Genomic DNA, 14,560 nt, shown 5'->3' on the forward strand with positions numbered 1-14,560 from the left:
AACTAAAGGTCTTCTGTTAGGTCTTCATATAGATAGTAGTCCGTGAAAATTTTGGTTGCTCTCAGGCTATGCTCTAATTCTTTTCCAAAGAAACTTGGGACAGTGAATTTGAATCTCATTTTCGTAATGCCTGATTCCCTCTGTTAACACCTGCTATGTGGGAATGAAAATGAGAATTTCACTAGTGACATGTTATGAGATAATTTATAGGGGCAACTGAAAAATTGGTCAGGAGGTTCTGGAGAAATGAACTTTGAACATTGAAAATTGTTGACTTCCTTCTCATGGTGACCCCAGAAGAGCATGGTGGCAGCTAAAGACTAAAGCATGCCTGAGACATGATCTGACCTGAGGCTGGGGAAGGAAGGACACTGAGAGCTACCTTTGGCCTGTTTGGTCCTGGGGAAACCATTGTACCCTCCTTTAGGTCTGAGAGGGAGATTGCAGTCTTTTCTCTGCATCAGTTGGAACTAGATTCTATATGATGCTGGATTTCTAATTTGGCTCAAAGGACACACCCCAATGAAAGCCAGGAAGAAGAATGACTTGCCTGTTGCCATATTTACCATCAACCACAATTATATCTGCTTAAACTCTGCCCTGGCCAAATGTCTCCTGGGTGCTGCCTTCAGAACAACAGCTCACATTCCCCACTTCCTCCCAAACAGGCTGTTGGGCTCCCCAGAGCCTTTCAACAGCTCAGTACCAAACAGCATCTGACCCCTGCCTGTTTCCAGGGCCCACTCGGAAGTCAGACTTTTCTGAATATGGACTATATAACAGGAAGTGCTCCAAGAGATATTTTCCCAATACTGTCTAATTATGTTTCATTTTTACAAGTAAATTACCCTGTTTTATTTTATTTTACTTTTTTTTAATTACCCTGTTTTAAACATTTAGTGATTAAAAAGGAGGGTGAGGATGGCAATCTTGTGTTCAGTTATTCATTTAGCAACACTTGACTCAGTGCTGATGCCAGGTGCTGTCCTGGGCTTCAAGTTACAATGATGAGCAAAGACAAACGAACACATTCTTGTCCTCCATAGCTTATTGACCATAAGGGGAGAAACACATTTCTCAATACCCTGGAGATAAACAGAGTTGCGACTCTGATAAGTACTGGGAATAAGAGGTATATAGCACGAAAAGAACTTACAGCCAGGGAATATGATCCATGTGGGGAGGTCAAGGAAGCCGTAGCATCTTGGAAATCTAAGATCCAGGGTCCCTGTCCTACCTTTCAGAGTCACCAGATGAAATTTGGGGTAGATATTCAGAAAGCTAGTGTCTCAGCCATCTTTTCCCTAAACCCAATTTCTCCATTCATAGGGCAAAAAAGATCCTTTTTTTTTTTTTTTCAAAAAAGATCCTTAAACTGATCAGTTAGAGCAGAGATAACCAAAGCAACACAAAGCTTTGAGAAATATTAGAGAAATCAATCAGTTGTTAAGTGCTATTTGCTCTTTAAGACACTACTCAAAATTATGAGCACTTCGTTAGGTATGTTTGTTTCTGAGACACAAAGACGAGAGGGCCCGCCACCCACAGGAGCTCTAAAGTAATGTCCAGTGTCCTGTGGCTGCAGCAATATCACTAATGACGTAAAAAGCTTGTCGCTGTATTTCACACTTGGAAGACAAAAATCACAATTTACTCTTTACCTTCTTTAAACTATTTCCTTACTTTTAAAAAAACTTCACTCCAAAAATGTGATTTTAAAACCAGACTTTTAGAACAGGAGTTAACAAGACAAATCATCGGAGGCCCGCTGTCTGCCTTCCAGACTAGCTCTGACACTTCCTGCCCTCCGAGACTTGGGGCATGATGTGTCACCTCTATTGGCCTGAGTGTCCTTGTCTCAATAATGGGGTTAATAAGAGCACTATGTCATTGGGTTGTGGTGAGGATCAAGTGAGATGTTACATTGCAAGTGTCCTTGTTCGGGGCCTGAGAGGCACGTGGGCTCAGCTCTTTGCTCTGGCTGCCCCTGTCTGCAGAAGTGTGGTGAGAAGTCAAGGTGGTAGGGACACTTCTATGTACTGTGTACTTGTGCAAGTTCGCCTCCTCTGTGGCATATTACAAAGCCACACAGACCCTGGAAATGTTAGGAGCACAGAGTGTTCCTTCTCTCCGACAGTAGTTTTCCATAATAAAGACGGGGAAAAATACCATCCGAATAGCGTCCAGTTTGCCTCTGACAACATGAATAAGAGGTGTCTTAAAAAATACTTCTTGGAGCTCTTTGATTTCCATTTGAGTATATAATATGAACATGGACCTAACACCTGCTACACCGTGGTCCTTGCCCCCCCCCTTAAAGAAACCTCAAATGAAGTGATGTGGGAAGGCCAGACTTAACACTCTTGAAAGCAGATAAATTCAAGGCAAACATTTCCTCTCACCCTCCTGAGCCGACTGGAGTGTTATTCCTGGAACCAAGGCAACAGGTATCGGATAACAGTGATGGGCTGGAAAGAGATTTTTTTGTCAGCTGGAGCCAAGTTCTCATTCTAGGTGACTCTTGTGGGAAAACAGCCTTGAATTCAATTTGCAGAGTTGGACGCTTTCTGACTTTGTTCATGTTCCTAGCCCAATTTTTTCAATGGAGGAAAAAGCATTATAGCAGGAAGAAGCATGATGGCTTTGGGGGGAAAAAAATCAAAATGCTTTATATGGGTTTAGTATTATTCTGTTACCTTTGCTGCTTGTTTTGCTTATATGGTAGCAAAGGATCTCTAAGGGTAGACCCTTAATAAATTTAGGCACTGTGTTTTTATTTTGTCATCCATTTCTGCAGGCATTTATTTGCTGAGTTTGTCATTCTACAAGCACAGGCTAAATGCTTACTATGTACTGGGCACAGTTTGGGAGTGGGAAATTTGGACACATGGCTGAGAAGTACAAATGAGGTTTTGAAGAAAATGGGTCGGAATGTTAGAAATCACACTTTTTCCAAAAAACCCATCATATATGGCTGCTGAACCTGTGTCCGTAAATGGAATGAAGTAGGCCAGTGCTTCATATGTGTTTTGAGCATTGCCTTTGAAGAATTCAAAGAATAGATTCTATAGCATCTATAGATCCTAAAGGTAGCACCTGTCATAATTTGGCAAAATATATTGTTTCAGAGAATTATTTACCTGTTTATTCTTTCAAGCGGGGCAAGATGCTAGGGACCCGGAAAAGTGGGACATACATCTTCACTGCTACTTCCATTCCCAAGGGACAGTTATGTCATCCCTTTTGCAGCCATATCACCCCTTTGATCTGTACGTTGTAGACCAACAAAATTACATGTAGCTCTGCAAACACATCATCCTGTGTTTGCATGCCTCTCTGCCTCCACACATATTATTCCATCTTCTGGTATGCTCTATCTACCTTCCACATTCCAATAAATATCTGCTTATTCTTCAAATTTCAATTCAGGCTTCTCATCCTTTGACCTTCCATATCTTTCCAGCCATTCCCTCCTCTCTGGCACTTAGCCACCTTGTTGTATATCCATTGTTGCAAACGTCACACCAAATTATAATTATTTATATACCTGTATTTTCTTTTAAACTAGGAGGAAGTAGGAGCACCTTAACATCAGTGACAAAGTGCTGTTTTCCAGAAGGTGCCATACTGCCTGGCATAGAGGAGCTGCATCAGAGATGCACAGATGTCTACCAAAATTAGAGAGGCATGCAGGGGTTTCCATAGCTCTTCTTAGGTTAGAAGTTTGCTGACAAACCATTCAACAGATATTTGTTGAACACATACTATGTCCTAGGCACTCTTTTAAGTGCTAGGGATAGAGTGGTGAACAGAACATCCTGGCTGTCACAGAACTTACAATGTACTCCTTAAGTTGGATGGTCATGGCTCAGCTAAACATTCTATTAATAGGGAGGAAGAGGAAGGCTGATATTGAGACAATCAGCAGTCACTGCCACACTATTCTTTCATGTTGTCTATATTTAAATGGGCAGGTGTATTTTTATTCTTAAAAAAATGGTAGTTCTGTGGTAGTTCTGGATTTTTCGCCTTAAATGCATGTGTTGAACTTTGTTGTATGCATCTCAGGAGCCTATTCAATAGGCTCTAATTTCTTATTTGAGTGTGTGTGTGTGTGTGTGTGTGTGTGTGTGTGTGTGTGTGTGTGTTTTGGAGAGAGCTAGAGAAAATCCAGCTCTCAAAGAAAGTGCTTTTGAAAGCTCTCTCATATACCACTGGCTCCTCACAACTCACTGAGCTAGGTATGTACAATAGGTATTATTACTCCATTTTACAAATGGAAAAACAAGGTACAGAAAGATCAAGTAAACTCATTCAGGCTGTAGAGCTAGTTGGCAGAAGAGCCATGTCTCCTGACTTCATACTTTTTTACTTGATTAAGAATGTGGTTAGTCAAGGAAACAACAGATGTTGGCAAGGTTGCAGAGAAAAGGGAGCCCTCTTACACTGTTGGTGGGATGCAACCTGGTGCAGCAACTCTGGAAAACAGTATGGAGGCTCCTCAAAAAGTTGAAAATAGAGCCACCCTATAACCCAGCAATTGCACTACTAGGGATTTGCCCCAAAGATACAGATGTAGTAATCCAAAGGGGCACCTGCACCCCACTGTTTACAGCAGCAATGTTCACAATAGCCAAACTATGGAAAGAGCCCAGATGTCCATCGACAGATGAATAAAGATGTGATATGTATATGGTCCACTACTCAGCCAGCAAAAGGAATGAAATCTTGCAGTTTGTGATGACACGGATGGAACTAAAGAATATTAAGCTAAGCGAAATAAGTCAATTAGAGAAAGACAATTATCATATGATTTCACTCATTTGTAGAATTTAAGAAACAAAAGAGAGGATCATAGGAGAAGAGAGGAAAAACTAAACCAGATGAAATCAGAGAGGGAGACAAACCATAAGAGACTCTTAATCATGGGAAACAAACAGGGTTGCTGGAAGGGAGGGCGGTAGGAGGATGGGGTAACTGGATGATGGGCATTAAGAAGGGCATGTGATGTAATGAGCACTGGGTATTATATAAGACTGATGAATCACTGACCTCTACCTCTGAAACTAGGAATAGATTATATGTTAATTAATTGATTTAAATAAAAATACATATTTAAAAAACTGAAAAAAAGAATGTGTTTAGTCAAATAATAATGTCAGGTAACTCAGAATCAGTGGGTGACTAAAGTATTTACTATCACTTTTAAGTTAAAAGTCTACAGAAACAAATGAATCAAACTAAACCATTCTGTGTAAAACATGGATACTTATTTCAGCTTTTTCCCGATTTCCACTCAAACGACCACTTTGCCTTCACGTTTTTTAGCCCAGTCCAACCAGCTTTCCTTTTCACAGAGAGGCTCCAAGGGCGAGGTCTTCCACAGTGCTTCATTTAGGAAGCCCAGTCTCTCTCTGTGGTCACACTGGCCCCTGTTCATCATGACCTCATGGTTCATGAGTTCTGTGTTTTGCCAGGGCATCGCCCTGCCAGGCCCGAGGGCTGATTGTTTACATTGGTGGCATCTGCCCAGCTTGTCTGCTGAGAGCCAACACTTCTTGCATACTTGCCACTGCCCCCACATTCCTAGGTCACATCATGTCACCTGAACTCAATATATGGCCACGACAGAGTAAAGGATCCCTCTTTGCTTCAGTGGAACAGAAAACTAAGACTTTCAGAAATTGAGAAAAATACATATCAGAGATGAAGTATAAGTGAAAAAAGGGAATAAGCTTTGGGAGAAAGTCTCTAAGCCTCATATTCCTTATCTGTAAAAATGAGGATAATAATACCTTCCTTGAGAATTACCATAAGGATTAGAGTTGTATACTTAAAATGCCCAGCTTAGTCCCTGGGACATAGGGTAGTCCATACATGGTAGAGAATAAAATAAAATATATTTTCTTCATTTTTCTATAATATTCAAATTTAGGCAATAATCCCAAGGGAAATGAAAATATGTGTCCACACAGAAATTTGCACATGAATGTTCATAACAGTATAACAATAAATAAAAAGTAAAAATAACCCAAAAGTCCATTAACTGGTCAATGGATAAACAAAATGGTGTATCCGTACCGTGGAGTATTATTCAGACCTAAAAATAAATGAGTTACTGATATATGCTGCAACATGAACCCTGAAAACATTATGCTAAGTGAAAAAAGTCAGACACAAAATGCCACAGTTGTATGATTTCATTTATATGCAATGTCCAGAAAAGCCAAATTCAGAGACAGGGAGTAGAGCAGTGGTTACTGGGGGCTGGAGTCGGGGAGAATGCAAAGCAATTTCTAGTGGGTACAGATTTCTTTTGGGGGTGATGAAAATGTTTGGAAATTAGATCATGGTGGTGGTTGTGCAACTCTATGAATATACTAAAAACCACTGAATTGTACGCTTTAACTGGGTGAATGTTAGATGAATTGTATCTCCATAAACACTTTTTATTTTAAAAAGTGGGCAGTAAGTATGCCTTAGTTGCTATGCAAAGAGAGGTTCTGTAGGGTGTGAGAAGTGTACCCTTCTGCTCACTCCATGGTGACTATATCATTCATTGCTTTTTCTGTTTTCTGATTCTATTGCTATTAGACTGTGAGAATTATTTAGACCTTGCCCAACTTGTGCCTATTTGTCTTTCCTTTTTTCATTGAAAATGCTTTCATTGTTTGTGAAAGCAGTGAAGTGACATTATTGCTATCCTCCTGGCCATAGTTGAAATATCGTCTTGCTGAACTATGTGCCCTGAGTGTGCACAGATAGATGGACCATGGCTCTTACAAGCCAAACTAATGTGGGCTTGTAAAATGTCAGGTCCCTGGTTTCCAGGGATCCCTTATCACGCTGGCACATGTTCATGCATTTCAGCCTAAAACTTCTCATGGGATATAAACAGGCCTTTATTTCTCAAAACCTGGATATCTGACTTCTCTTGAAACAATAGAAAATCTAGGATTTCTGGGCACACATTCACAAGGCAGCAATCTTATGGAGCCTGCATGTGTCCTGTCCCTCACACTGTTAGCTCAGGCATGGTCCATTTCAGTCCTTGATGTTATCTGTGCTCAGCCTTTGTAGGCATTTGGGTTGGATTCAGTGAAAGTTTCCTTGAATTGTTCATTCATTCATTCATTCATTCATTCATCAGGCCCATGGTTAGTGTCTGTTTTACACAGTAAACTCTGTTAGGTGCTGGGATACTTCTATCCTCAGAGAAGAGAATCTGGTAATGGAGAAAGACAAGAGAACCAGTTAATTACAATGCAGGAGTAAGTGCAGTGCTCCAAGTATAGGTAGAGAATCAATGTATAATTATAGATTTTGGGCATCCCATCTAGCCTGAGGTGTTTGGGGGGGCAGTGGAGAGATTCAGGGCTCCTGGAAAATGTGTCCCTAGATCCCATGTGTCTTCTCTTTAGTATCCAGACTCTAGTTGTTGACTGTATGGTGAAATATATTCCACTAGTAACTCCATTTCTTCAGGGCACACCCACATAATAAAAAACTTAACAGAACTGGAAAATCCAGCAAGGAAGAGGAAAAAAAAGAAATGAAGAGTGAGTGAAAGGGAGCAGGAAGAAGAAACAAAGGGCAAAGGAGAAGAAAAACAGGAAAAAGAGTATTTACACAAATGAGAAACATATTTATCTTGTCGCAGACGCTGCCACTGATATTTGCGTAGAATTCCAAGAGTTTTGACTCCAAGGAAAATTATGCTGAAGTGAATCTCAACAAAGCTTGATGACAGATAGTAGCTGTGCTTGTGGTGAGCACAGTGTAACATATAGAGTTGTCAAATCACAATATCGAGGACCTGAAACCAGTGTGACATTGTGGGCCAACTATACTTCAATTAAAAAAAAAAAAAGCTCATAGGGAACTAATGAATCATCCTGTTTTCTTGCCTTGTTTCCTGCTGGGACAAGTCCATACTTTCATTCTAAGATGATCCCACTGGTCCCGTTGATTAATGTCCTTGACAAGGCAGAGAATTCCTTCTAATCTGACAGGTGCAGTTCCACTCTGCGTGGGGGAGTGCTGTGGCAGGAGTTTGCACTAGGGTTGGGATGGGGCATCTGAGCCCAGGTTCTAACACCCACCATTTTTATGACTTGTGCAAGTCATAGCCTTTCATCCTCAGCCTTCTCTTCCATAATGTGGAGAGATAAAAATAATGCTAAGTTCTCTAATTATAGAGCTCAAAATGGATAAGTGCATGACACACAGGTGAGGGGTTCATAGCGCCAACAGGTGCAGACCATTTAGAATTAAAAGTGTTAAGGAATGGCTCCTTTGTAATATATTTAATTATGTTCATCTTCACGTCAATACGATGGCATTGGGCTTTTGAATTCACTTTTAACTGGTCAATTGCCAATTTTTACCATTTCTCTTTCCTACCCTTTAGGAATGAAATTGATTCCTTGGTTGATTGCATTTCCAGAAACAGATTTTTTTTTTTTAACATCACTCTTACCCAGTCTTCAGATGTGTAATGCCTATAATTGTTTCTGGGATTAAATGAGACATATCGAGAAGGGATGTTGAGGGAGTAGAAGCATTTATTTTTTTGGTGAGGAGGGTTTCGTGAGGAGTGAGTTTTCCTGATTTCTTAGCTCATTAGGAAGAACTGCTACTAATTGACTTGGTAGGACCCAGGAAAAGGCTTGCGTTGGGAGAAATCCCCAGCCCCCCAGACCATGTCCATATCCTTACCCATATCCAGATCTAGTTTTCTACCCAGCAGAGAGGTTCTAGGTCTTTAAACAATTCTACATGGTAACCAAGAAGCAAGAATCCATCAGCATATTTTGTCAAGTGGCCAAGCAAATCTCTTCCCCTTGGCAGAGCAGCTTCTGGTGAGGCTCTCCCTGAAAGCAGAGACCAAGGTGGTAGACTTGATGACATGAGCTTTCTTGAAAATAAATTTCACTAGATGCTTCAAAAAGTGGAATCTTATTTTTAGGTGGGAGCTCTTTTATTTTCTACACAGATGAGTCTTTCCCTGCTAGATGAAAACATGAGGTGGTTAAGAGGGTAGTTCAGTTTTTGAAGTCCCAAGTCGGAAAATTCAATTTTGCCAACTTACTAGTCATGGCATGAATCGTCTAGGCGATGACTAACCTTGTTGTTCATTCCATCATCGTTCCCTTGAGCCTTGAGGTTTGTATTTTGCAGGTTCTGGAGCAGCAAAGAGCAGGCTCTGCACAGTGTTGCCTTCATCCTGGCCCATGGATTGCGGTCCTGTTGTTCTGCATCTTCAAAAGTCTAGGCTTCCTGGGGTAGCAGGGAAGCCGAGAACATTCCCTGAGGATCAGTGCAGATGGAAGTAATCAGGAGGACTGTGTCCTCAACATCTGTGTCTCACCTGCTGAGAGATCCAATCCGCATCTTTAACATGGCTCTGGGGGCCCCATGCTCACCAATGTGAGCGTAAGCCTCACAAGCTCAGAAGGACTCGTGGTAAAAATAAATGAGTCAGTCTTAATTATTTCAAGTTAGCTGTTAGTTTAAGAGCCAAGACCGGGGAATGAAAATTGACCTTCTGGAACAAGGAGAAATGTCAGGGTGTGTAGACATTGCCAGAGAAGTCTCAATGTTGTTTTCTTGGTGCAGCCAAGTAGTCAAATTGTATCATCCTGCAGACATGTTTATTTACTGGTCTGTTCCATGAGCTCTCACTTTTCCCTGTAACAGTGACAATGCACTTGCTGGCCCCGGGAACTTCCTTAACCAAGGAGAGGCCCTGCACTGTGCTGGTGATTGTATTTGCAGCCTATGTTTATTTTTGTCCTGATTTGACTTTGACTCTGAGACCAATAGGCCTTTGCTGATGGGCACAGCTAGAGAGAAGGAAACAGGAACCAGAGGCAGAATCAGAGAGAAAGTGGATGGGCGGCCAGCGTTATTGGTGAGTAATGGCCCAGACTTTCCTCTGAGGCCAAGTTGGGTGTCACACTTGTTCCTACCAGCTCTTGCATTTCAAATACTAGCTCCGAAGAAAGCCAGCAAGGACCAAGGCACCGAGAGAGGACTGACCACGAGCACTGGGGGCCTACTGGGGCCACAGCTCTCCCAAAGGTGGAGCTCCCTCTTAGTGGCTGGCAGGTCCTGGTGCTTCTTAGAGGTAAAGAGAAGCCACTGTCCCATCAGGGCATTCAAAGAAAATTAATTATGTGAGGACTGGCATGGCTCAGGAGCTGAGCCCACCTTTGCTATCTTATCCTGCACCAAAGAGACCCAGGGAAGCGGGGGGGGGGGGGGCGGCAGGTATCGTTGATTTAAGTGTGTCCCCACACTGGAGAGTTGTGGGAAAGATGGAACGGGCTTAGCTTCCAGGGAGCATGGTCTTCCAGCCGATGCCTGCTGTGCTTCCACAAACCCTGGTTTTCTAGTTCCACTAGAGACTTAAATCATATGTGCATCACCTCTCTGGATGTCTCTTCACATCATTCGTTTTCTTCAAGGAATCCCTCACTGGGGGCCTTTCCCAGTCTGATGGCAGAAGGCTTGCAGACCCAAGGCTCGTTCTCTACGGGACTGGAAGGAACTTTCAGATGGGAGCGATGCCTCGACTTCCCCTGAAGGGGGTCACACATTCGGACCCCTCAGCTCCTCAGCTTCTCCACCGAGGCACTTTTCTGTGTCTACTTACTTGGGGAGGCTCACAGCAGGACAGGCACCACACTGTCGCATTGTTCTAGGGACTCTGAAAATAGAGCTGTTCACTCAAGCCTCTGGTTTCCTCTGGGGACCTTGCAGCTGGGCCTTTGCTCCTGTCTCTCCAACTCCCTGAGTAGAGCAGCGCCCGGATGCTTTCCTGGTTAGATATGCAAGAGGAAATGCATTGTTTTTTTTGGTCAGAGGGATGAAAAAGGCAGCAGTTTGGAGTCCCTGCCTGGATTTCTGTTTATTTTTTGGTGCTGGGGCAGGGGCGGGGGTTGGGGGAGGAGGCAGGGCAATTGGTCTTGAGCAGGGGCTGCAAGGCTTCCCCAGCAGGCCGGTGTGGTCAGTGCAGCTCTGCCTCCAGGATCCTGCAGGAGATTTGGCCCCGCACCTCAAACACCTGTGTCCCTAGACCTCCAACCACAGCTGGAGGATTTGTTCCTTTCCCAGGAAGCCTGAGAACAAAGAGAATCTGCACAATTTCCAGAAGTAACTGAATAGGAAACATTTTCCCCTCAATAAGGAGAGTATTTTAAATCTGTGCTCCCATTTTTCAATTAGCTTTATCTTCGCCTACACCCAAGCAGCTCATTTCTAAGGATGTCTGTGAATAGCAGATACTTAGGCAGAGTGGGGGGTGTTTAGTCTGGATACCAGGAAAATACATTTCATACAATGAAATACATCATACAAGCAAATGCATAGATGCGGGGAGGGCACAGCGAATGTAGGCCCCACGTAGTGAAGACCCCGCAACCAAGGAAAGAAGTCGATGCTGTAGGAATTCTCCTACACTGTTTTATAGTGATTTGGGAATAATGTAGAAGTCCCATAACTTTTGGCTAACCATGCAGTCAAGATACTTTTTTATTTTGTTTTGTTTTAATTTACTCTTGCTGCTAATATTTTGAGCAAAGACTATGGGCATTCAAGCTGGTTCTGAGTTTCAGGAATTGGTCTATACATGAGATGAGTGGTTTGACTCTCAAAGTGCCCTTCATGGCTACTTCACTGGACATGGGTGGCAGGTAGCCATGTGTCCCAGTGGACGTCCCAACATTCTTCACTTCTCAGCATAGATGGGGCCTGTGCCCCTCCCCCATGTTGCTTTCTGGCCCACTTCCCTGCCTCCTTATGTTATCCCATTTTTGTCCGTAGGTGCTAACCTGGTGTCCCTCAACACTGAGCTGCACACATTACCACTCTCCCTCTCCAGGTAGTGGAATTTCTGGGTGGGCCTGTGGGTCTCCTCCCTCCTGGACCTTGTTCTGAACGGAGGAGCTGATTCAAATCTAATTTCCAGAAGAGACTTGAAAGTAGATCAAGGGATGCCTGGGTGGCTCAGTTGGTTAAGGCTCTGACTCTTGATTTCGGTGCAGGTCATGATCTTAGGATTATGAGAGCCCTGCACTGAGCTCTGTGCTCAGTGTGGAGCCTGGTTGAGATTCTCTCTCCCTCTCACTCTGTCCCTTTCACTCGTGCTCTCTCTCTCTTTCTTTCTAAAATAAATAACTCTTAAAAAAAAAAAAGAAAGTAGTTGGAATTGGCAATTGGCATCAGCTCCTAATCTTCTATTTTTTTTGGAATAATATTTTCCATAAGGCTAGTTTTAGTTCAAATATCCATTTTATAAAATACGATTTTCAGATACTAGTCATATATCTCTATCCCCCATTTTTCTATACCCCATGACTTAAGTTACACAATTTCCGGTTACTTGGTGTTTTACAGAAATTTACTCCCTATGTCACATGGGGCTCCACTATGCTTTGCTTAACAATTTGTTTTTTTCTCTTTAACATTTCTGAATATTCTCTCCTTTAAAGATTTTGTTACTTTCGGAAAAGCAGCGACTTTCAAAAGCTCAAGCAGGAAGAGCAAAAGCCATCATAGATTGAGTTTAACAAAATCTTCTTGACTGAAATTGCCTGTATATGAAAGAAGCAACCACTGTTCACTCCTCTTGATTTGCTCTTACATGTTCCCAGAGAACCACTACTGCTGAGAGTGCCCATGGCTTTTCCATCCAGGAGGCACTGCTGAATTACCCATAAATTCTAAGCATTTTTACTCCCTTTTAAGAGTCTCAGGCATCTCTATCTTTCCATGACTCTTCTGTTTACTCTCCTGCTTTCTTCCCTTCTTCCCTTCCTTCCTTCCTGTTTTAATTTTATTCACTGTGGTTTTTAAAAATCAGGAATAGTTGTTGAGTTAAGATGCTTTTAGCATTTACAGAAGTAATCATTTGATTTTTCTTCAGGTGTGTTAATAGAATCAATTAATGGATTTCCTTTTATAATGAACAATCCTAGCCTATACTATGTAATATTTTCGTAATAGGATGTTGGATTCTGTTTGCTAATACCACATTTAGGATTTTTGCAGCATATTCATTAAAAGATATTGGTCTATAATTGTGTGCGTGCATGCATGTGTGGGTATCTTCATCAGGTTTCGATATTAATATTTTACTTTCATTATTAAAATAATTTGGAATTTTCATTTGTTTCTCCTGCGCCCTGGAGAACAAGCTACATAGCATTGGAATTATCTCATCTAGTAGAATTCCCCTGTGAAACCATCTGGACATAATATTTTCTTTTATTTTTCTCTTTCTTTATTTCTTCCTTGATAATTGTTCTGTTTAATATTTCTACTGAAGTCAATTTTGCTAACATGCATCTTCCTAGGAAATCATCCATTATATCCAGTTTTCAAACTTATTTTTCATTGAGTTGTGCAAAGTTATTGAATAATTTCTTTCATATCAATCATATTCCCTTTATCCTCGTCAATTCTTATTTTATGTATCTGTGTTGTCTTGATGGATTAATAAATGGTTGCTTTGTTGATTTTCCACAAAAAAAGCAAAATTTGAGGGAAGTTTGGTGGGAAGATGGGTGAAATAGGTGAAGGGGGATTAAGAGTAGACATACCATGATGAGCACCGAGTAATGTATAGAATTGTTGAATCACAATATAGTACACCTGAAACTAATATATTTTAATTATACTGGAATTTTACAAAAATAAATTTTTTTAAAAAAGCAAAATTTTAATTTATTTTATCCTTTTTCTGTTTTATGTTTCTGGACTTTCCTTATTTATTTCTTTATGTTTGTTTTGTTACTCTTGTAGCTTTCTATCAGGAATTCAACTCACTTATTTTTGTTGATTTAAGGATATAGAACTGAATTTTTCTGTGATCATTGCTTTAATTGTATCTTAAAATTCTGAAACATAGTGTTTTCGCAATTCATTTTTAGAATTTCTGAAATTGATTTGTATTTCTTCCTGTACTCAATAGTTGTTTTAAAGAGAATTCTTGATGGAATTCTTTGTTTTTTATTACCAATTTCTAGTTTTCTAGTTTTATCATCAGAGAATGTTGTTTATATTCTTTCAATTTTGTGGAGGTTTTCTGTGTAGTGTAATTGTTGGTCAATTGTTGTGAATGTTCCACATGAACATGAGAAGAAAGTGTCTTCTCTCTCATTGTGTTCTATAGATCCTCTATATATTTATTTCCTCCCATTTGTACCATCTTCAGCTGAAAGTGTTATGGTATGGTACTCTTCATCTCAGGGTTGTAAATTCAAGCCCCATGTTGGGTGTAGAGATTACTTTAAAAAAAAATCTTAAAAAGAAAGTGGTGTGCTAACATCTCTTATTGGTGTTTCTGTTTTTCCTTGCAATTTCTATCCCTTCCATTATAAAAGGGGTTGACAAACTACAGCTTATAGATCCATTGCTTATTCTTGTAAATAAAGCTGTATTGGAATACAGTAATGCACATTTATTTACATACTGTTTATGGCTGCTTTCCTGCTACAAAAACAGATTTAAGTAGCTGCAACAGAGAGTGTATGGCCTGCAAGCCTGAAATATTTAC

The 14,560-nt window shown here is 41.0% G+C and overlaps 1 protein-coding gene across 3 annotated transcripts in view; it reads left to right on the top strand.

Annotated features, from left to right (window-relative positions):
- Window positions 1–14,560, top strand: part of COLGALT2 (collagen beta(1-O)galactosyltransferase 2) — a 117,647-nt gene that overhangs the window by 57,634 nt on the left and 45,453 nt on the right. Inside the window, exon 1 of one of the 3 annotated variants that reach the window (XM_072830918.1) lies at window positions 9,685–9,913. The exons of the other annotated variants lie outside the window; for them this stretch is intronic. Within the exon in view, the coding sequence (XP_072687019.1) occupies window positions 9,894–9,913 (20 nt within the window). The 5' untranslated portion in view covers window positions 9,685–9,893. Of the gene's footprint in view, window positions 1–9,684; window positions 9,914–14,560 lie in introns of those variants that run through there. 3 annotated transcript variants of the gene reach the window in all.

The sequence above is a fragment of the Canis lupus genome, chromosome 6 (assembly GCF_048164855.1).
Source record: "Canis lupus baileyi chromosome 6, mCanLup2.hap1, whole genome shotgun sequence".
Taxonomy (NCBI): Eukaryota; Metazoa; Chordata; class Mammalia; order Carnivora; family Canidae; genus Canis; species Canis lupus.